This window comes from Zerene cesonia, chromosome 14 (assembly GCF_012273895.1).
Source record: "Zerene cesonia ecotype Mississippi chromosome 14, Zerene_cesonia_1.1, whole genome shotgun sequence".
Taxonomy (NCBI): Eukaryota; Metazoa; Arthropoda; class Insecta; order Lepidoptera; family Pieridae; genus Zerene; species Zerene cesonia.
Genome location: NC_052115.1, coordinates 4,475,613 through 4,498,246, shown reverse-complemented (window position 1 = coordinate 4,498,246; position 22,634 = coordinate 4,475,613). Strand labels below are relative to the sequence as shown.

Below are 22,634 nucleotides of genomic sequence, written 5' to 3'. Positions count from 1 at the left end.
CAAATGAATAATTATATAAAAATTAACTTATTAATTTTTAAGTATCTATTCCTCTCAAGGCCCTGATAAATTATAATATATCAAAATACTGAAAGCCCTAATAAATTTCGTATGTGAGATTGTTTGAAGGAAGAAGGTAATTTATGGAACTATATAATTGACGTTGGAAATTCTGGTCATGATGAACATAGACTGCATTATATAACCACAGGTGAGCGGCATCACATTCAAATCAGGTAAATACGTACCAATATAATTTTCGCTGGACACAATTTCGGAGACGTTCAGTCTGCAAGCTCCAGCTGGAACCGTCGTTACATAGGAGTAGCCGAGGGGCAGGCGAGGACGGGAGAAAAGGCCAGATACTAAACGCCTTCCGCATTGCAGCTCGCGCGTCGCGGAGGTAAGCACACCTTCTCGACCTACCACCTGGGAACAAATGTGCTTATTAATTACGTTACAATTAAGGGCGGAGACTGAGACAAATTTTTAACTATCAAATAACTATAATATATATACACTTACCTACATAAAATATGAGGGATAGAAAAGCGATGGTGAAACGGCATTAACTGTTATTGTATTGTGTATATTTTCATTGCATTAGAATGCTAGGTAACGTACCTACTCGCTTCAGCATTACTAATATTTTTTTCTCTTTATGCTTCAAGTACCTACCTAACCGAAACATTTTGGAATAGTTTCTTTTACTTTTAAAGTGGGTAATAAAACTTAAAGTAGCGAAAATATTTCTCGTCTTCCATATACTTTTGAGTTTTTAACATAATAGCTCCTGCAATTTATAGATTGAAGTAATAAAAATTAATTTTTGTACCTTACAATGTATGATACGATATTTATTGACTGGACAGTGTGTAAAATTTCACGTCTCCTTTCCCTAAGCTATTAATACGAAAGCATAAGAAGCTTTTACGATATTAAATCAGTCACGCGTCTCAGGTGAAGATCAGTGTGAAGATAGGGATTAACATGTCAGCACATTTCACGGGTGTCTGCGCAGGCGCCTGGAATACTGCGATATTAACTATAATAACTTAGTATTTGCAATTTAATATCATTTATTGCTGTAATTAAAGGTTGTTACGAATAAAAAAAATCTGTATTGTGTAGGTAATAGCACAGATAACATAATACTATACTAGGTAATGGTAAGATACATTTAATGGTTTATTTGGTTTTTAATACATATTATGACGAGGGAATGAATTAAATTATAATTATTTATGATAGTTGTATACTTAAATTTAAATGTAAAATATGTGTCAACGTCAAATATTTATTATTTTGCTCACTTTATTTTTCAGGATGGCAATGAAAGTTTATTCTGAATAAATTTGTACAAATGAAATTTGCATTGAAGCACTAGTATATGATACATCTAGCTGTTATAAGGTCACAAGTGTTTATACCATATGCGAGTGACACAATAATTTTATTTGTATTGAGTTGCATGCAATTTAATTATTTTATAAATAAAAGAAAAGTATGAAAAACATTGAGTTGAACGAGTCTTCAAATTCAACTATACCAATTCATAATTTATTATTTGTAATTTATATGTAAGTATACAAAACAAAAAAAAAATCTCTTTGTACCTTTGTATTATTATGCCCATGTGTATATCATGAATAATTTTAACGTAGTTTTGTTTTTGTTATAAGCTGATAAAGTTTATATATATTCAGTTTATTCGTATGCCGTATACGTTAGTAGAATACTTACCACTATAAGCTCTTGAGTCTGGGAAAATCTATAGGTAATTTATCTTAAGATTATCAGAAAACATGGTCCTCATTCGCAGGCCGCTAAACCCGCTCCTCATGACGTATATCCTACCTGTTTAATACACGGCCCTAAGATTTATAACTAATTTAAAATCTCGTTGAATTGATATATCATCAAGATGCATACATCGCTAACGAATGGCTTACGGCAAACCTACACTGTATCTTTAATGAATAAGCTCTTACATTATGACTATGAAGAGCTATTCATATGGGGAACATTTAATACGTTATTCTGTTTAATTCGCAGTAAATGCAAGGTAAAGCATATACAGTTTTTAATTACGATTTATTATGAAATAGCAAACGGTGTGTTTGTCTTTTGTGATGTTCCACCGTGAATGTATTACTGTATCAATGTGCACGTTATTCAGTTGTTATGTTTTGATAAAATTAAGGTGAAATAATAAACTATGCTTATATTTAGAGTTCTTCTTTTAAATACAGATTATGTATAACATTGTATTTTGTTTGAAAATATTATCGAAGTGCCGTTATTGTAGATATGCCACTAATAATCGTTTGTTTTTCATCCCGGTGCTATGAATTTATTATAGAAATGTCACGTTAAAATAAATCGTATAATAAATTCTAATTAATATTTATAAGCATAATTAACTTTCTTAAGCAATCAAATTAATGCTGTCAGTGATATCTCCGCTACTAGTTTAATCGCGTAGCTTTTAGCAAAACTCAAATAAAATAACCAATATTGTCAAATAAAGTGGCTCTTTATGCGAAACGGAAATGATTTCGCTCTTAATAAAATGTGAGAGTAATAGTAAAAAGTTATATTGCCAAGAGGCAACATTTGTGTTTTCGTATTTATGTTTACTAATGTCTTCGATACGAAAACTACGAGACCGATTTCAAAAATTGTTTCACCATTGAAGTCTCCATCTTCACTAAGGGACAAAGGTATTCATATAATACGGGCGGAGTCGGGACAGACCGGTAGTATGTATTCAAAATTACGAGTTATAAGCTTTGTCTTACACTTATAGATTGTAAGTACTACGTACTATTACTACTAGTAATACTTCTTACAATTAATTTTTATTAATTTCGGAGCGAAAAAGCGAAATTCAAACAATTTTAATCATCACCAGTTGATCTATTAGACATGAGAAATTTAAAATTCGTTGAATATAGATACTGCAAGAGACAAGTACTTCAAATTGGACGTTTAAAAATAATAATATGTTACAAAAATTATAATTTATGTAAAATATTATTAATTTCACAAAACGAAACGTTAACATTTTGATCAGTAACGCATACATAAGTAATCACAAATGTATTTAAACGAACAACACAATAAGCTTGTAGCAAGCCACATTGCTCAAACCTTAGCGGTTCCAATTATTGAAATCATGTGAGAAAAACGCATGTAGTGATCAAAGATGCATATGGCTTGATGCTTACATCATTTCGTAATATTTAATGTGACACTAATGCGAGTGGAACATTAGTGAATAGTAATGTCAGTTTTATGAGCTTGTGCGAGATAACGACATCTAAATCTTGTATTGGGCGACGCGGGAATCACTTTAATCGCTATGTGTGGGGAAAATACGTCATTCACTCAATGTCATAAATGTATATACGATTTTTAATATTGAAATAGGTGTGCTAGATATTTGCGTTTCGTGTCTTTTTCTTAGATTGCCCTGGTAGTTGTTTCTAGTAATAAAATCGTCTTTGTGCGGTTTTGTACTTAAATTCATCAATCAAAGTTTAAAGTCTATCAGTCAGATGGTATAAATATTAGCGATTTTTTTTAATACTTGTTATGCTATTGTTTCATTACACTAGACTGTATACAAAAAAGTAATCAACAGATCATTATAGATATTTATCTATAAATAGATCAGAAGGCTCCATTAACACAAACAAACATACTTTAAAAATGATCCCAACAGATCAAATTAATGATATGAACGTGGAAGCTCTCTATTAACGGAAACCGGTTTTTAAATTAATCGAAGATATTTACCTAACAATCGGGAGCTGCATCCGCCCTCGTAAAAACCCACTCATTATTGTTATGTTCAAATCAGCCTAGCAATTAACTATTAAATATATGACCCTTGTCAGTATGTTTTATATTGATCTTTGAGACAGCCGCTATATGGCCAATAAAAATTCTTTATTCGATTAAGTTGCGGTGGATATTTAAACCGCTTGTATCGATGTATTCAAGTTCAATGTTAGGCTATTAATATCAGTCTAATATCAGCCGTTTATTATGGATTATAAGCTTTTGTATCACAGACATATATCAGAAACAAATATACATTCGCAAACTTTAGTAGAAATATGACAAAGTAGGTTGGTATTTCATTATAACATTTTTATAAATTCAACCTGGCATCTTTTCTAGACATGCAATGATAAAAATATATATTTTCCTAGACAAACAACAAATTGTTTTAAATGTATCTAAAGAAATAACATAGAAAGTTGTAAATAAGTTTTCTTTCTGACCATTTTAAAGTTTTCTTATCCTTTGTGGGAACTTTCACAAACCTCAACTTCTGAAAACAAGTTTCGAAATTTCTTTAGTCTAAATAATTTGTTTTAAGTTGTTGATTCTTTAGCAGAAATTATATAGTTATATTATGTTTCAATCATAAATATACTACAACATTGGTGGTGGAAAAATCATGACTTCTACAATTCATGTTTTAATCAGCTGTTCACTTCAGTTTGATTTTATTACTCTCAATTGTTTACCGTATATGGTACAAAGCTCACGAATATGGACAAGGCCAGAGCGTTTAGGGTATGCAATTTAGTGCATACATAGATAACTGGTACAATGCGTCATCCTCGAGATACCAAAAAAGCAAATATACACTTAAACGTAACAATGGTTCTTAAATATAGTCCGTGTTCTTTGAAATGTGACAAAGTTCGTAATTAAAACAATAGCGTAGCTAATATAAATTACAGAGGAGTTTCATTCATTAGTGCAACTAGACCAGTCGTTGACTTTTCATTATCATACACGATGAGGTTGACTCCGTGAATTATAAATTTATTAGCTCTGCGGTATTTCTAGCTCAAAAGGACTCGGAGCACAATCGCAACTTCTGTCTCAGAGTTATTTAAATATTCATCAATACGTCAAATTGTTTCCAGCGAATCAACCCGGATTTCTGTTTTTCATCTGTCTGTCTGACGACGACTACGTATCTGGATAACTTCATCCGTGATTTCTTTATGCACAGTTATTCTTGTCAATGAGAACAAATTTCTTAGTAAAAATATCCAAATATTTGCCGGTAATCCCTACTAACGTCACAAAGAAAGTAACTCTATTTGTCTATCTCGTTTTGACGCCTAAACAACGAAGCCGATTTGTTTGAAATTTGATAAAGGAGAGTTTAAGCCCCGAGGAAGACCGTAAGCAGGTTATATCCTACAAAACCCACGGAAAAAGCAACTACACGCGCAAAACCCCGTCTTCTCTTCCTTTGACTACGCGGGCGAATAGCATGCATTATGATAACAGCGGAATTTACAAGCGAGATGTCGTTATAACATTTATAAAAGTTTAATGAACAATTGAATCAGACAAATAGGATTCCAATTTAGCTATTCAGCTGTGGAGCAAGTAAAACAAAGGTGGTCGGGAGTGCGTCAAGGCGACAATACACACATCAACGTGCACGCGGCAACTGGGTCGCATCTGATTTATCATGCAACATAATAATACTCATTGAAAATAGTTAAATATGCGATACATTACAATACGTATAATGTTTTGAAGTAATAGCGTCGTTCGAACACTCACTTGCGAAGGTTTAGTTTATTGTTTTTGAAATATGCGTGTTAATTACTGAACCAACTGTTTGTGTAACATTATATAGAGTATTCGTAATACTATATGCTTATAAATATGTTTGAATATAAAATCGATATAATAACAAGGACAGTTCATTTACATCATCAAATGAAAATAGTTAAATAGATTTCTTGGAAACAAAATTTAATGTTAAAAGTGTGATAAAGTTTGCACTGTCCAATGTCAATATTCTGTGAGCTTGGTCAACATAGAGTCAATATGTCGGCGCCAACATTCCACAAGAAATAGTAAATAAAGAATATATTATGTACCCGTGGAACAATGTCGAATAATATCCAAATGACAACATCGTCTCGACGAAAATGATTTCCTGGTACTAAAAGTGAACTAACAATTTCAATGTCGAATTTTACGACCGGTAAATGAAGCAATGTGTGTTTACGTGAGATCTCGCTCGGAATTACAATCGCAGAAAAAGTATTTTCTTTCCAATTCTTTACATAGTTAACCTCATTATCGTTTAACAAAAAGTAAAGTTCACTAAGGGAATAGAGTTTTATTTATATACAATTAGCTGCGCCCCGCGGTTTCACCCGCGTAAGTCCGTAACCCGTTGAAATATCGGGATAAAAACTTGCCTATATGTTATTTCGGTTGTCCAGCTGTCTACGTACCAAATTTCAATGCAATCGGTTCAGTAGTTTTTGCGTGAAAGGGCAACAAACACACACACATCCTTACAAACTTTCGCATTTATAATATTAGTAGGAAGGATAGTAGGATTATATTATATAAATGCTTTTACATTAATATAATTTTTAAACAAGAGTCACAAATTTTTATGTTATAAATATGTAACGAATGTTATTTTAAGACAAGTAAATGCAGCGTCAATTAATTGTAACAATATATTATTATATTAGATTAGATTGTTAAAACACAGCAGTCTATGTATGCTTACATTATGGTTAATTCTATAGCGTTAGCAGAAGATCTTTTTATAGTATCAAAGTTTCAGCCACACTAAGTAAATGAGCTACTATCCCCCAACACTGTATGTATAAATGTAACAGCTATGATTAAATTGATTTGTTATTGACTGGTCCTATTTCTGCAATCAACATTTGCCGATTTGTTTATCAGTTGCGATCATTTATCACTACTAAAGATAGCGGCCTAAATTGACATTATATACGAATGTCACGCATTCGCAAATTTTCTAATCAACGCTCTGTTACCACAATGATTTAAAATTGAGTGTCTAGACACACAAATGTGCAGTGATTTACACGTTGGTATCCAATGATTGTTATACATTGTACTTCACTAGATCAAAGCGAAATAAAATGAGGTTAATGTGTTCTTGAAAAAATTAAACAACGTCGAGGTTTGAACTGAAATTGACGTAGCAAATAATGAATACAAGGTTCGATATTTCCTATGGACAGAAAACGATCGATGTATGGATATTGCGTTCTGCGATATTACTGGAAATCGGCATTTACTAGGATTGTATTATGTATTATGGTTAAGAAAATTATTATTAATAAGTTTTTAACCTTTTTTTAAACAGCATTGTAACAAACACACTTACCTACTTAAATAGGTACAATCTACACAAAATACATTAAAACAAAACATTCTCTGATAAACAACTATGATCTAATGTTTTTCATTAACAAATTATCGCTATTATATATCGGTAATAGGCACGGTTGCAACACATTATAATAAAACAAAAAACAATTAATAGATTTTAATGTTATTTAATACATTGCATTAAGTACGACGTCACTTACCAGCAAGATGGTTATGGTGAGAAGCGCAGGTATTTTCGCCATTATTGTTATTCGTCGACAAGTCTTTAACACTTCTTATCACTAAACAAATGTTAATTTGTTTGAAAAGAATAGTTCGTTATTATCCACCACTTTAATTATATGTCATATCTGTGAAAATCAATTTTGGATATATACAAGATGGTAGATCGTGGACAAGTATGAAATAGTGTAACTTTTCTGAACACTTAGTGTGACTACTGTCTATCAAAACGTTACGATGGTATCTAAAACCAGTAGTTCATGTGAAGTGCGTCAAGTTTTTACCGCTTATAGAGCTTTCATCGGAATATGGTGCATCCACCATGCTGGAATATGCCATCATGCTAACATTATCAACGTAACCACTTCTACACCGTTTCGCGAAGGAAAACATCGTGAGGAAACTGGCATTTTCAAGAAACAAAAGCTGAACGACATGTGACATATCCCATTGGGAACATAAATGGATAATAGTTCAAACTTATTGCCATAAATATAAAATAATAAAAAAACTTAAATGGACTGATGATGATGGCTATATTTTAATACATTTCATTTATGTATATTTGAGATAAAAATGTCTTTGATAGTATGCACTTCACAGAATCCTAAAGAACCGTATTTCAATCCTTGGTTAAAATTAATCCGTGCGCAATAATGGAAAATTTCAATTGTCAAATAAAGGGCAATGAACTCATTTTTCATTGCAATTATTATTCGTATTATGTAAAATTGACATGATTTTAAAAGGGCAACAGCAGAGTTTCTTGTGGGCTCTGCAGATACTGCTTTTCGAACTGGTGGTTAATGTAAAAACTGTGTCATGGCAATACAAATTTATTTTTACGAGAAGTTTTATTGAATACATATTTGAGTTTGAGTTCTATAAATAATATGATGAAAAAGGCCCTAAAGCCAACATTTCAATTAAATTATATGAAGCAATGAGTTACACTGAATGAGATAAACCTATTAAAAAAATAGGAAATTTTATCATAATTTTGTTAATGTTACCTAATCTAAAAGTTTATAATATCGCGAAATCTAAAAACATGAAATGGTTGATACCACACTTCGACATTGGCTGATAAGGAGGTCTATGCACTGTAGTTTATCGTGATTGCGCTATTTGAATCATCTAACGCGTAATTTATTACTAAGTTAGAGCGGCTTATTCACATTGTTTGGATATGGCAAAACAATTCATTGTACAATAATATTATCTCCTCTTAAAAACCTTGAGAGACCACATATACAAGTCATATTATATATAAATTGTATTAGATACATTGCCTCGTTTGAATGTTTGGAATTGGAATATTGATTGACAAGCAGAGATAACTATAGCGATGTTTTGTAATGATTTTATCATCAGCCCACATATGTTCCCACTGCTGGGACACAGGCCTCCTATGAGGGTTCAGGCCATAATCCACCACGCTGGCCAAGTGCGGGTTGGCAGATGTCACATGTCGTCGAACTTTTGATTCTCGGACATGCCGGTTTCCTCACGATGTTTTCCTTCACCGTTTTAAGCACAGTGCACCGTTTTAAGGTGATGTTATCCCCATGTGCAGCTAAATTGAAAAATCAATTTATTTCCTGTACGCTCGCCCGGTCTCGAACCCCGACTTATCGATTTTGAAGTCCGAAGTTGTCACCACTGAGCCACCACTGCTTTGTAATGATTATAAATCTTAAATTTAAAATATTGAAAGAATATTGTTCGCAATGTTGTGTTTAAAAACTCTGCACTTAAATTATTGTGTTGATATATAGTCTGAAACCTAATTTACATTGATTTTAAAGGGTATTTTTGTATTAATCTAATTATAAGCCACACATTTTTATTATAGAGAAAAAAGAAAATTAAATGGAAGCGCCTTATCACTATATAGTACAAAACAAAGTCACTTTATCTGTCCCTATGTCCCTATGTATGCTAAAATCTTTTAAACTACGCAACGAATTTTGATGGGTTTTAGAAGAAGATTTATACATATAACTAGCTGCGCCCCGCGGTTTCACCCGCGTAAGTCCGTATCCCGTAGGAATATCGGGATAAAAAATAGATGTTAGCCGATTCTCAGACCTACCCAATATGCTTACCAAATTTCAGAGGAATCGGTCAAGCCGTTTCGGAGGAGTATGGCAACGAAAACTGTGACACGAGAATTTTATATATATAGATAACATCTATTACATTACTCCGAATTTAACGTGTGCAATACCGCGGGCAAAAGCTAATCACTTATAAAGACTGTATCGCGTAATACAGAATCAGAAATTGTACAAGAATTTTATCATAATCATAATATTTTTATTTTTTGGATCACGATCATCCAAAACTAAAAATGTTTAGCCTTTCATTCATTCATTCAACCACAAAATAACTATATACAAAACCATTATATTAAACAAAAGCTTGTAAACATTCAAGTCGTTTATATTATAATCCCTATTATTCAAATGGCCTCGTTAGATTGCATTCATTATCTCGCGATAAAATTCCGCGACTACACTGAAAATACGCTGTAAATAAAATATTCTTTCATAATTTTAAACTTCTGCGAGTCTATAGGATGTGTGTTAATAAAACATTGATTCAGTGTACAAGCGCGATAGCGGTTACAAGTTAAACATGCATGACTTACTGCGTATTTTTCATATTTTTATTTTAGACGCGTTCTAATGATTATTTCACCGAAAGCGAGGCTTTTAGACAAATATTAGAAGAGTCGGTAGAGGATTTGATACATTACACAATAAAAATTCCTCATTAATAATATAATGTACCGTAATAATTGAGAATATGAGTATTATTCGAATATGTTAATTTATAAGTTATTTTACGTATTATTTTATTATATTTACTTTATTTAATTTATAATACTTTATTGCACAAACTTAGACAGAAAAAACAAGAAAATAATAAAAAGGAACAAAATAAGGCATCGTTTGTACCAGAGGCTTCTTTATTGCTTAACAGCAATCTCTGCCAGGCAACCTGGTAGGAAACGAAATGTACGAAAAACCTAACTTTACAATTTCACTTGAACTCATCGGATTATAAGTATTATAGTATAATTTTTAAACTATTATGCATATTGAGCTAAAGATATTATACAATAACTACTGTTGATGTCCAGAAACGTCATACGCAACAAATTCAAATAGAATATGATCCCGAGGAATGTTAAAATTTTAATTGCGCATTACGGGATTACATTCTAAGGTTGTAAATCACAGTGCGTTTTTATTGGCTTTGAATCAAGTCCAACATATTTAAAATAGATTTTTAATTTAATCCACACCATGGATTTTAGTGTCAGCCTGAGCCTTTACAAGGTCGAGTCGTAGTAGAGCAAACAAATTTTAATACCAATTTTAAAATAACTTTTATATCATCTTCAAATAGACCGGTAAATTGATTTCAGTTTTATTAAGGAACCGCCTCGTATTTTGCGTCATTGATTTATTTTTAGTAGTAACCGTCATGTCGATAAGCCTTACTTATGAAATTAGAGTGTATGGCAGTATCGTCTTATCGGCAAAAATACAGGTGCAAATTAAAAAAACCTTTAATTGTGAGGAGGTTATGTTCAAATAGATCAAATGTTAAACCGCTGATTATAATGACTATATAGGTTAAACACAAAATACGAATTATTATATATTACATATTATATTACACCCAAAATTGTAAGTCGTAGTGAATATCAGATCTGACACTAATTACGATAGAGTTTAGATTTTTGAAATAGCCAGTTATATTTCAGCGAATCAGCGAAAATTTTTGATACATTCCGATAAAAAAACGCACTTATATCAGTTTATGAGTTATGGAGCTAACATGCGATATACATACGACACAAATATGTTATATATATACATAAATATATATTTTTAATATGTATTTTGAACACAGTTGATTTGCATGATCAAATTTTTAATGTCTATCTACCATTTATACCATATTTCACTGTGAATTATTATTACATAATCATTACATGGACTAAAAAATAATCCAAATATGTTTTTTATAAAATATTAGTTTTTATTGTAAGTTAATGTACATTTAATTAAAGTATTAATCAAATATATTTGCGCGCTTAATTAAAAAAAAGTGTATCGAGTTTAAAATTATTTACCGTAAATTGAATGCTCGGTCGATTTCAATTATCGTCACACGTAATACGATTTAATTGTTAATTAGATTATGTATATGGGATGCGGTTTTAGAACGCTTCTCATATATCTGATTGATACATACCTACATGACACATTGATACTATAGATATCAATTTTCCATGAGCATTTTGTATCTATATGTTGTACAAAATAAACAGTTACAGCAAGTCTTAGTTTGACTGGGACATAGACATATAGAAGAAGTATTCATATCAATATTAAAGTAAAGCACCTTTTATTTAATCGTTTGATTCAAAAGTTTGATATTATAATAAATACAATAAAAAAAATACTCTTTAATTATGGAATACACTAAAAGATCTCACTTTCTCCTAAACAGATTATACGTAGGGAAATTATTAAATCCTTGCTATCCTTATAAGGATAATAAGATGTACCAATGAAATCAATGTGTTGTCACCATCGCATGATATTTGTTAAATTTGAATTAAAACTTTCCCTTTATAGTGGGTGAAAATAGAATCAAAGTAGTAAGTACCTATCTACATACAAATAAGCAGGTAAAGCTAATATAATCTTGTTAAAAATGGCAATGTTTTTTGGCGCCTAAATCATCTAAAAAGGAATCCAATTGAAACAATATTTACAACTTCAGATCACAACATAAGAATTGAAAATATTATCACATTTTAGGAGTTCATTTTTATGTAGATTTTATTTTTAGAAATTGATCCAGGCAAAAATGTCCCTGGAAAGCTTTTAACAATAGTATTAAGAAGTGAGAAATGAGAGCAATAAAAATTATACGTTCATAGATGTTGGCAAACACATAAAAAAAAAACCTATAAAAGTTAATTTTGTGGTTTTAATCTACAAACAAAATGAAAGACATGAAAGTTACAATAAATATAAAAGTTTAAAGTCGGTTAGACACTTTTCGTTTCTTTGACAGTTTATGAATGTGTAAACCTTGGCATGATATTCTTCCTTTACCCATATTCGTAACAAAACAATATGTAAATCATGCAAAAAATCCCAGAAAATCCGTCGACAAATAAACATTACGTTAACTAGTTTCGAACATAAACAAACTACACCTTTTCTGCTATGATTATTACTTAGTGTGTACCACATGAATGACGGTCTTCAATGAGTGCCTCAGGTTAGAACAATCTGGCATATATCCAAAACCACTGATTGCTTTGTTCTCATATTTTACTACATCTAATTTCTTTTGAATGGAAGCATTCCATTGAAAAATCATAAATCACCTGATAATAGGTACGTTAAAATGTTTTTCTTTTATGCGATACGCGTATTTTCGATTTTATTGTTAATATTCTGTACACACCGTCTATAAAATTGCTGTGAAATCATTTTGGCGGCGGCGTTTATTGAATATAGATGCTTTTAAAATATTTGCTATTAATTAAACAAAGTGCTTACATATTTTACTTTGCGTACCAAATAGCATTTCATTGTTATATTTATTTAATGAAAATTACAAATACGTTTCTCTTGATCCTGCATTAAATATTAAATCTATAGCTGTTGATGCCAAAGCTCTAAAGAGAGTTTTCATCGGGAAAATACAAATTACATCGCTCTATTACAAAGCATTTAGTAGGTACTCGGATGTATTTTTGGTAACGATTAATATAGAAACACGCAAAGAAAGTAGAATGAATTACTAGAAAAAAAAACTAAATTATAAACTATGTATTAAACTAACGTGTATACTAAGTGTAGTAAAGAATAATGTTGATTATTAGTGAATAAAATTTACGAGCATGCCTCGGAGAATTTGGGCGTTTGGGTGTCAATCGACAATTATAGAAGATTTATTATAAGGTACCAAGGAAATGACAACCAGTAATCGCTTTGTAAAATATTATGTTATAGCTCATTTTTATGGAAAAATTATAAACCATTCTTTCGGTAGGCTTTTGAATATAAACGTTTATGAGAAGTATTGAATTTCGTTATATGTTATGTGATACCTGTATGATATATAATATCTATGGCTATAACATACACATTATATTTTGCGGAGCAAACATTTATTATTATGTTATGTACATATTTATATCATTATGTGTTCGCATTTATGGAATTTTTTAATAATTAAATATAAATACCGACACATTTCATTCATAAAAATAGGTTTAAAATTTATATTAATTGTTACTTTATTCTTCTAGAATTAATGGTCTATAAGCAATATTTAAACTTGGAAACAAATGTGTGAGTTACCAGATTCGTTTGATAAGGCGAAACGCTTTACAGGATTTATTACCAAAACTCAGCCTCACTAAAGAAAAAACTGTAGATCGCAGCAAAATTGACATAAGGAGATAAACTTCGGGCCCTTTTAGTAATTTAGGGCAAGCAAACTGTTTTGCTAGTGCACCGAGGACGCGGTGCGTACTCGCAATATTTATTATATTTTGTAATTGGCCCATTTTTTTAACATATCTTCATAATGTTGTAACATTGATCTGACGATATAAAAGTGCTATCAATTTGTAATCTGTCAAGTGTCATTGTATTACATCGTTTTAAAATCATTTGTATAATTCATATTGACAAAAACTTTTGTTTTCATGCGATGTTTCAGAAAAATTGTTATAGACAGTTAGTATTTTTTTGTTTAATTTGAACAAAATACAAGTACATGTTTAACATTTAGAACAGGTACAGGAAAGCATCGTTATATGACCACGAAATAGACATGTAAATTATTTTCTAATTTAAATAGTCACATTGTAAAGCTTAACAAGGTATCGCTAAAATTTCACTCCTACGTTCAGCTTTTACCATTAAGATTTATGCCAAGATAACTGAATTTCTAAGATAAATGATTTCGCAGTATACAAAATAATGACTTATATGTGGAACGTGGAATACATACACATGTATTATTAACAAAAATGGCAACTCCAATCAAACTAGGTGGTCCGCACGTGAACGTGGCTTTAATCAAACATTAAATCGTCTCTGATGACATATATGACAAGCGGCTACATCAAACGACAAAATATTTTACGAGTAAGTTAGGTCGGTACAACATGCCATAAACGTTTCAAACGAACAAATTGTACTGATGATTTGCGACACTCAACGTGTATTAAATGCCAAATATCTAATGAGATTCTTTAATGACAGTAGGCAAAATATTTAGGGATATAAGATTAAAATTATTTGGATTTAAATTCATTCATGGATTAGAACTTTAATGGAATTAGCTTTATGATTAAGAAGATACTGTAAGAAGATATCGAAGCCCTAAAGGTGCCCGTATTCCAAAATCACGTGACATATAAATAACATTTATAGCGGCATATTTTCGTTAAATTTTCCTACAAATATTTACCAAACTTATTATAAAAGGTACATTTACCTTACGAGCATAGATATAATATGTAACGTCATTTGATTTTTAACGACAATGGCTTCTTAAATTACCACATTTTAATCCTAAATGCGACCTATTTTTACGTCAAGGAATGTAGGTATATTTATACGATTTACTTTTGTATAGGCAGAACGTAATTTATTTGATTAGAAATCTCGAGTAATTTATGCAATTGAATTTGAATTACAAGATAATCATAATGTTCTCGATTACTACTGAAATTAATATCAGTGCAAATGTAAACTGTTACATCATCAATGGTTGTATTTGTTCAGTATAGTGGGCCCTTTTCTTGCTGTATGATTTACTCGTGTAACCTACTTACCTATTCTGTGGCTTGATAAAAAATAAAGCAGATAAACTGATAAGGACCTGTGATGACATTGGACTGCAACCGACCTTGCTGCTAATTTGCTTTTTTTTCAAAACTGTATTTTTTTACATGATTAATCACGAATCATTCCCGTCTCGAAATTGTTAAGAAAGTTATTATATGCACTTCAAGTAAATTTATTTACATTTTTTTTTACCATTATTTGGTAATAATACTTTAGTCTGTTTTTAATTATTAAAATCAATCACTCATAACAACAGAACAAATAAAAATTTTCTTCAAGTTGCATATTAGATTCCCAAAATAAATTACAATTAATACATAAAACCACAAATATTGAAATAATAGCAACAGAATGATTAATGGAGAGAAATCTATTAGCTAATGTATTTATATATATCTTAAAAGTTTTCGCCTTGGTCTACTGTAGGTTTATAATATATGGCGTTTATTAATGAACAGCCCCATAAATTTCATCCATGAAACATTTTTATCATGTACAACACGCGGTCGCTTCGCTTTAACACAATTCGGTGACATAAAAGAATAATTTAAAAGCGTGCTAAGAGTTAATCCAGTCATAACAGAAGGACAAACGACACATGTCGTTTGTTTCATGTTTCACTACAATCGTGTTTGACAAGGCGATAATTGGTCAAGTTTATTCGCTAGCTTTATTGCGTGCCAAATGTGTGTAAATTTTATTACGTTCAATTAACGAACAGCTAAATATCACGGTTTTTGTACTATATGTAATTTGAAGTATGAAGCAGTTTTTAAATTTGAAATTATTTAGATGATTTGTAAAACATGATTTTCACAGATATTACATACTCTCATAGTAAAGACGATTTAAAACACTTCACATTTGTCCGTTGGCTATATGCGATCACTCCTTCGCGGGAACAAATTAAAACGCCAATCACGCGTTTTGACAGTTCCGCATTTTCGCGCCAATTTTCCGGATCGCGCGGGAGAAGTCCGGTCGGGGATAGACGATGGCGCGCTCGCGCGCTCTCAGTGTATACTGTGCGGCGACCACCAAGCGCCTCATCTTACTACCTTACGATTTACGAGCGTGACGCACTAATAATATGCCTCTTGATGGGATAGGTCACATGCCATAATTTACACAACTCGAGATAATATTTTAATTTTTTTAAGTACTCTGTGACATGTCAAGAAAAGGTAATAGAAACTTCTTCATGCCCTATTATGAAATATTTCTTCATAAGGCACCGCACCGCCTAGATAATATTATTATAATTGACCCAGTTTCCACATAAAGTGTGCACTTCTGTTGAAATTTCTTAGTAAATTTTTAACAAGTATTCATCATTTTAATTTTATTTTATTTAAATAAATGTGAAGGGCGAAGGCAGATATCATAACAATAAATCGTTATTAGTGGTATTTTTAATAGTGTTGATGGTCATTTCATATCTATAAATGACAAAAGAAAAACCAATATAAATTTTCAAAATTACTCGAAGTGTTCCATTGTTCATCAGATAATTTTCAAGAATTTAAATACCATATAAGAAAGTCATATTTAAATCTGGAAATGAACAAAGGCGATATTAAATAATACTCCATTGTGTAACAATATTTTCAAATATTTGACCCTTTAGATACAAGATTGGCATAATTATGATAAAATCGCTGTTATTATAAAATTATTTCGTAATCTAATGCTATAAACATAATCATAGACATTGGTTTTCGCCACCGTTACGCATAAATTATAGACTCATAAATAAGAGCTAGTTACGTTGCGATTATAAAAAGTTGAAAGACATAGGTATCTTCAATAAATACTATTCCTTAAATCATATGATGAACAAAACAATTCATTATAATGAAACACTTGTATGTTTAGACTTAAAATATAATGGTGTGAATGGGAATATTTTAATTTTTATGTACTTAAACATAATATTATATAGGAGCATACGTACTGTTAAGAGTTGTGTCAATCGATGTAAATTTAATGTATACTCAGGCCGAATTGTCACAAAACAAAAATTGTGGTATAGAATCTGATATGAAACCCTCTTCAACACCATTGTGACCTAATTCCGAAGCATGTTCGGCATTCCACTTATACATTTTACATGTCATTGACCATTAAAATTAAATCACATACAAACAACAATTTATATATACCTAAGTAAACTAAAAAATATCGGCACCCAAATTCGCAAGTCATACCAGCCCCATTTGACAGGTTTTAAAAAATATTTAAACGACGCACAGAAAACTTTTATAAACAAGACATTGAAAGGCAATTATCATAATTGATTAATTAACTATCCACGATCCACTTCATCAAGATGATCGGTTAATCACGTGACTTCACTTGTCTATCGAAAATAGTGATGTATAACAAAGACTAGTTGTTGCTATATGAAAATAGCTTGTAATGACAATGCGATAGAAACGAGTCTTCTTTGGAAGTAGTCGGTAGGTTTGCGATAGCGGCTGGATCGATGCTCGTCATAATATTGAAATTAAATGCATAGACACAGTTGCGGGTAAATGTACGATAAAGGTTTTCAGATAACTGCGATTTGACGGACAGGTGTAATTAGACTCTCTATCCGCTACCAGCAAATGGACTGTGATAAGGATGTAGGCGACTGAGGCATCGCTACCCTTTTAGATATTGAGTGATATGTTAATGCAGATAGGGAATGTCTTGATATATAAATTGATCACGAGTATATAGAATTATTAGTACGGTTGTTATCGCAAAATTCATATATTTGACACAAATTTTCGCGTTTTTAACTGACTTCAAAATTGGAGGAGGTTATTAATTCGACTGTATCGTTTTTGTGTTTCTTACCGCATAACTTTTTACTGCGTGAACGGATTTGTATGATTTTTTTTCTATTTGAAAACTGGTGCCTCACACGTGATCCCATTTATAATTTATATAGTTCTGACAATTTGAAGCAGTTTTTTTTTTAATTGCTAGGTATTCTATACTTCTTCTAGGTGAAAATAGGTACTTATAAGACAAGATAATTACGAGTACTTTCCAGAATTATGTAACGTACTTACGGTTTATAAAATTAGTAAAAATTATTACAGACACAACATAACAATGCTCTAGACACATCCATAACATAAATTATATTAAGGCTAACTTAAGTTTAACTTAATATTTACTTAGTTAGTACCCCAACCAATAAAACTGAACTTGAAATATTTATACCGCCCGGAGTCTATAAAATTTCTGCAAGCTCATGACTTAATCGCATTGTAGCTCCGAACAAACATAAACCGCAAGTGAAACGGAATAATTTAAAAGACACTTTATTATATATTCAGTAAATTCTCGTCGTTTCTCAAATTCCAGTGTCGCATCAATAAACAAACATACGCAAGGCCACGTTACTGTTGACACTATTATTAGACGAACGCTAAATGTTGGAATTTGCGAAAATTTCAGTGATATATTATGCAATTTCGTGCCTGATAAAAGTGTTTATTTAGTGCATACCACGTTCTAATTACCGCTACAGGTTGAGACGCCTGTATCGAGATGTAAATATTCGAATCGTTTAAGCCTGGTTATGTACTATAACTAACTCCATAAATAGGAAATCTTTGTAAAGATATAAAGATGTTCTAAGACTCGCTAACACTACGCTTAGACTAGAATAAGAAACTTGGAACATACAAGTATAAAAAGTGGGGCTTCTTCAAAAATCGAAGAATATGAAGTTGAATCATCATCATCATCATCATCATCACCATCATCATCATCAGCCCATATATATTCCCACTGCTGGGACGTAGGCCTCCTAAGAGGGTTCAGGCCATAATCCACCGCGCTGGCCAAGTGCGGGTTGGCAGATGTCACATGTCGTCGAACAAGTTGAATACAAGAAAATAATATATCCAACTGAGTTAGCCTCATTCAAGATGGTCTTTGAAAAATATTTACAAGAAATTGAGTTATCGGTTAACTACACGTCATGTTTGCACTAAAAAATATTTCAGGCGGTGGCTGGCGCCAGATATCCGCTGCAATCCCTTACAAGTTTCGATGCTGAAGATCATATTTTTAAGATAAATAAACATGTTGTATCGCATCCGCCGCATTGTTCTCGATAAATCATCGAATTTTGTTAAATTCAGGGCAGGGTATGTATACTTACACGGTCATAAAATCTATTCCATATTGGAAAGTGAATTTCTGTATAAATAATTTCCCTATGATTCACGAAAATTTAGTAAATTTATGTATTAGTACATCTAACATTATACATAATTTTTGTGTATATAAATTTAAGAAAATTCGGTAAATTTGTTAATTTACAATCTTGTTCATTGGCATGGCATATATCTTGGCAAAAACATATTAAATAAAGCGGGTAAATATATTTTTTGATTGCGTGTAATATCATTTCTGTTTTTTATCGTCATTAACATCCATTAATATCGAAATTAATTTATTTCCACTCAGTAGCCAGTCTGTCATGATGTAAAAGTAAAAAATCTATTTACACAAAATACGAATTAATAATAGGCGGGTCGTCGCCTTGCGTACGAGGCATATATTAAAGTGAGGTTTCCCAAAAAAGGTTCTATAAAGCGTATGGTTACTTCATAAATCATTTTATGATGGTTACGAAATTCGGCCTTTTTCTCGGAGACAGCCAGACCACAACTATAAAATATGGCTGGAAGAGCATATTTTTCTGAGCTAATTTCTTTGGTCTTTTGATGTGGTTCATTGAAATATACGATATGGTTTCGGTTTTAACTCTTGTAAAATAATTTTATATGATAATGAACGTTAGATCAATAATGAAAATATAGTTTAACCCGATACATAGTTAAATGGACATACCTACTTGTATTTTTTGATCAAATATTATGGTAAATTAATATGATGTAAGCACTATTTTATTCATAATACAATACAATATACTTTATTTAACACATATAAATGAGGAAGATTAACAAACCAAGAAGAAGAAAACAAGAAAGGAAAGAAACATTTAAAGGTTAAATAGGCGGCATTATCGCTTTTAAGCGATCTCTGCCAGGCAACCTTTGTATAGTATTAATCAAACGAGATGAACAAACATAATTTCATACGGCGTAGTTAAGAAAATTTGTTAGGTATATATTCTGGTAAGTTATTAGCAAATTTATGCATAGAATGCAGTAATAAAATAAGAAAATATCGCGTGGAACCATAACAGCATGAAAGATGATGGTTGTATCAAGTTTTTCATAAATTGTAATCGAAATGAAATCATCACACATGGCTCCTACAAAAGACACCATATTGGAAGTCACCATACATGGCACATTGAACCCGAAGCATAACCTTGGTTGGAAATAGTCTAACGAATGTTGACATGAGACCATGTAAACAAATTTATTTAGGACTTATCTCGATTCTAGCGTGAATACACAATGCCGCATTTTTCTTCTCAAAATCAGATGGGTATCCAGGTGTGGCGTGTTTGGTTTTAATTTAACGTAAATAAAAATGTACTGCTGTTCACTGCTCTGAAGAAGAAGGAACGTTTCGTGTTTTTTTGAAGTTCGGTAATTGATAAATAAAAAGCCCATTTTCAAAATCATTACATTGAGAAATAATGAGTCAGACACTTACGAAAACTTTCGTGGGTTTAGATGTTTTGAGTTTGTCATATTCTATACGTAACTCATAACCTCATATTCTCAGAATTAGACCGAAATTATATGGGACAACATAGAAGGCATTAGCTTTCAAATAAAAAAGTATCATCAAAATCAGTTCACCTGGTCTAAAGTTCTGAGGCCGAAGTTTTGTGAAGTCGGTTGATAATTGAAAATTGAAAATTTATCAGTTAAATCTACGATACATGCAGAAGTAAGTTTTCATTTATCTATGAAATCAAGACCTAGTAAGTACCTACTTATTATTTATCGTATCATTGTATGCATTCGTGACGTGATACATATTACATAGTACGGCACTAAATCAGCCAGTCAAGCACCGAGCCACTAACCCCCAGCCAAGATCAAAGTTAAGTTTAACTAAATATACAGTATTATAATTCTGTTCTCACATAAAGTAGGATAACCGAAATTAGAATAAAAAAGAGTTACAAATTGCCCAGTTAAATTACAATATACAACAATATATTTGACTTTAATTAATGGTGTTCATACAAAAGTGGCTTTAAAGACAGTTGGCAATCCCATTCCATATCCACAATAATAACTTTATTCAGTTACTTAACTTAGAAATAGCACAACGAGCAGTAGTTTTTACGTTAGAACAAGCAGCTCAGAAACATCTATTTTAATAAACTTTTTAATAGTCAAACCACTTCACACCGACAATGAATCTAAATGTATTTATAAACACTACGTAACATGTTGCGCCGTTTAATAGAGAATATTTATTAATAGCGCATGTGAATCAAATGATTTATTTTAATAATTATGTGAATAACATCCGATAGGAATGTTAAGTAACACCGCGTGCGTTTGTTCGTGATTCAGATGATTATATTCGGTCAATGCGCTAACCCGGCGCCAATGTATGGGATCATCGTCTATGTTCTATGATAGGAAATCTATGTGAACCGCTCGCGTTATGGTTCAGTTGAGAGGGAACTGGGATCCTTACATCATACCCATTTGTCACTAGTGGGCTATTTATTTTATGTCGCAACGGCGATATATCTTTTGTGAATAACTGCGCTTTGGAATCATAAGTGAACAGGCGTGTGTTGAACAATTTTTCACCGTAATAAATATGATTTACAAAACGTAGAGATAACAATTCGTCCGCGATAAATTCATTAAACGTGAATGACTAAACGTATACAAACTCTTAAAAGAGATACAATCATCCTCTGGAATGTCGGAACGTTAGTAATTAATTTTGGCAAGTGCTGTAGTATATTATATGTAACAAGAACAGATATGTTAATAAGGTTTCGTTTTTATTAATGTTCTATTATAATCTATGATACACATTGTAAACGTTATCTTAAACAGGATTCTAATTTAAAAGATGCTGCCATTAATAAACGTTAAAATTTTAACGAAATAATTTTCATTTTAAGTATACATATTAAATGCCTTTTAACTTTATTGCTTTGTAAGAATGTGTTGTATTGATTAATATAATATTATCACAAAAACTAGTTAAACTTGATTCGATCGAAAGACACCTTGATTATTATCGTACCAAAAATTGGATATGTCACCGAAGGTAATTAAATGTTCAGAAAAACTTGGTTACAACGAGAATACCCTTGTCACATTTTTAGAT

At 31.4% G+C, this 22,634-nt stretch overlaps 1 protein-coding gene across 1 annotated transcript in view; it reads right to left on the bottom strand.

Moving 5' to 3' along the window:
• LOC119832028 (thrombospondin type-1 domain-containing protein 4-like) overlaps nt 1–22,634 on the bottom strand; it is a 95,230-nt gene that overhangs the window by 6,639 nt on the left and 65,957 nt on the right. Inside the window, exon 8 of the mRNA XM_038355612.1 lies at nt 249–429. Within this exon, the coding sequence (XP_038211540.1) occupies nt 249–429 (181 nt within the window). The remainder of the gene's footprint in view (nt 1–248; nt 430–22,634) is intronic.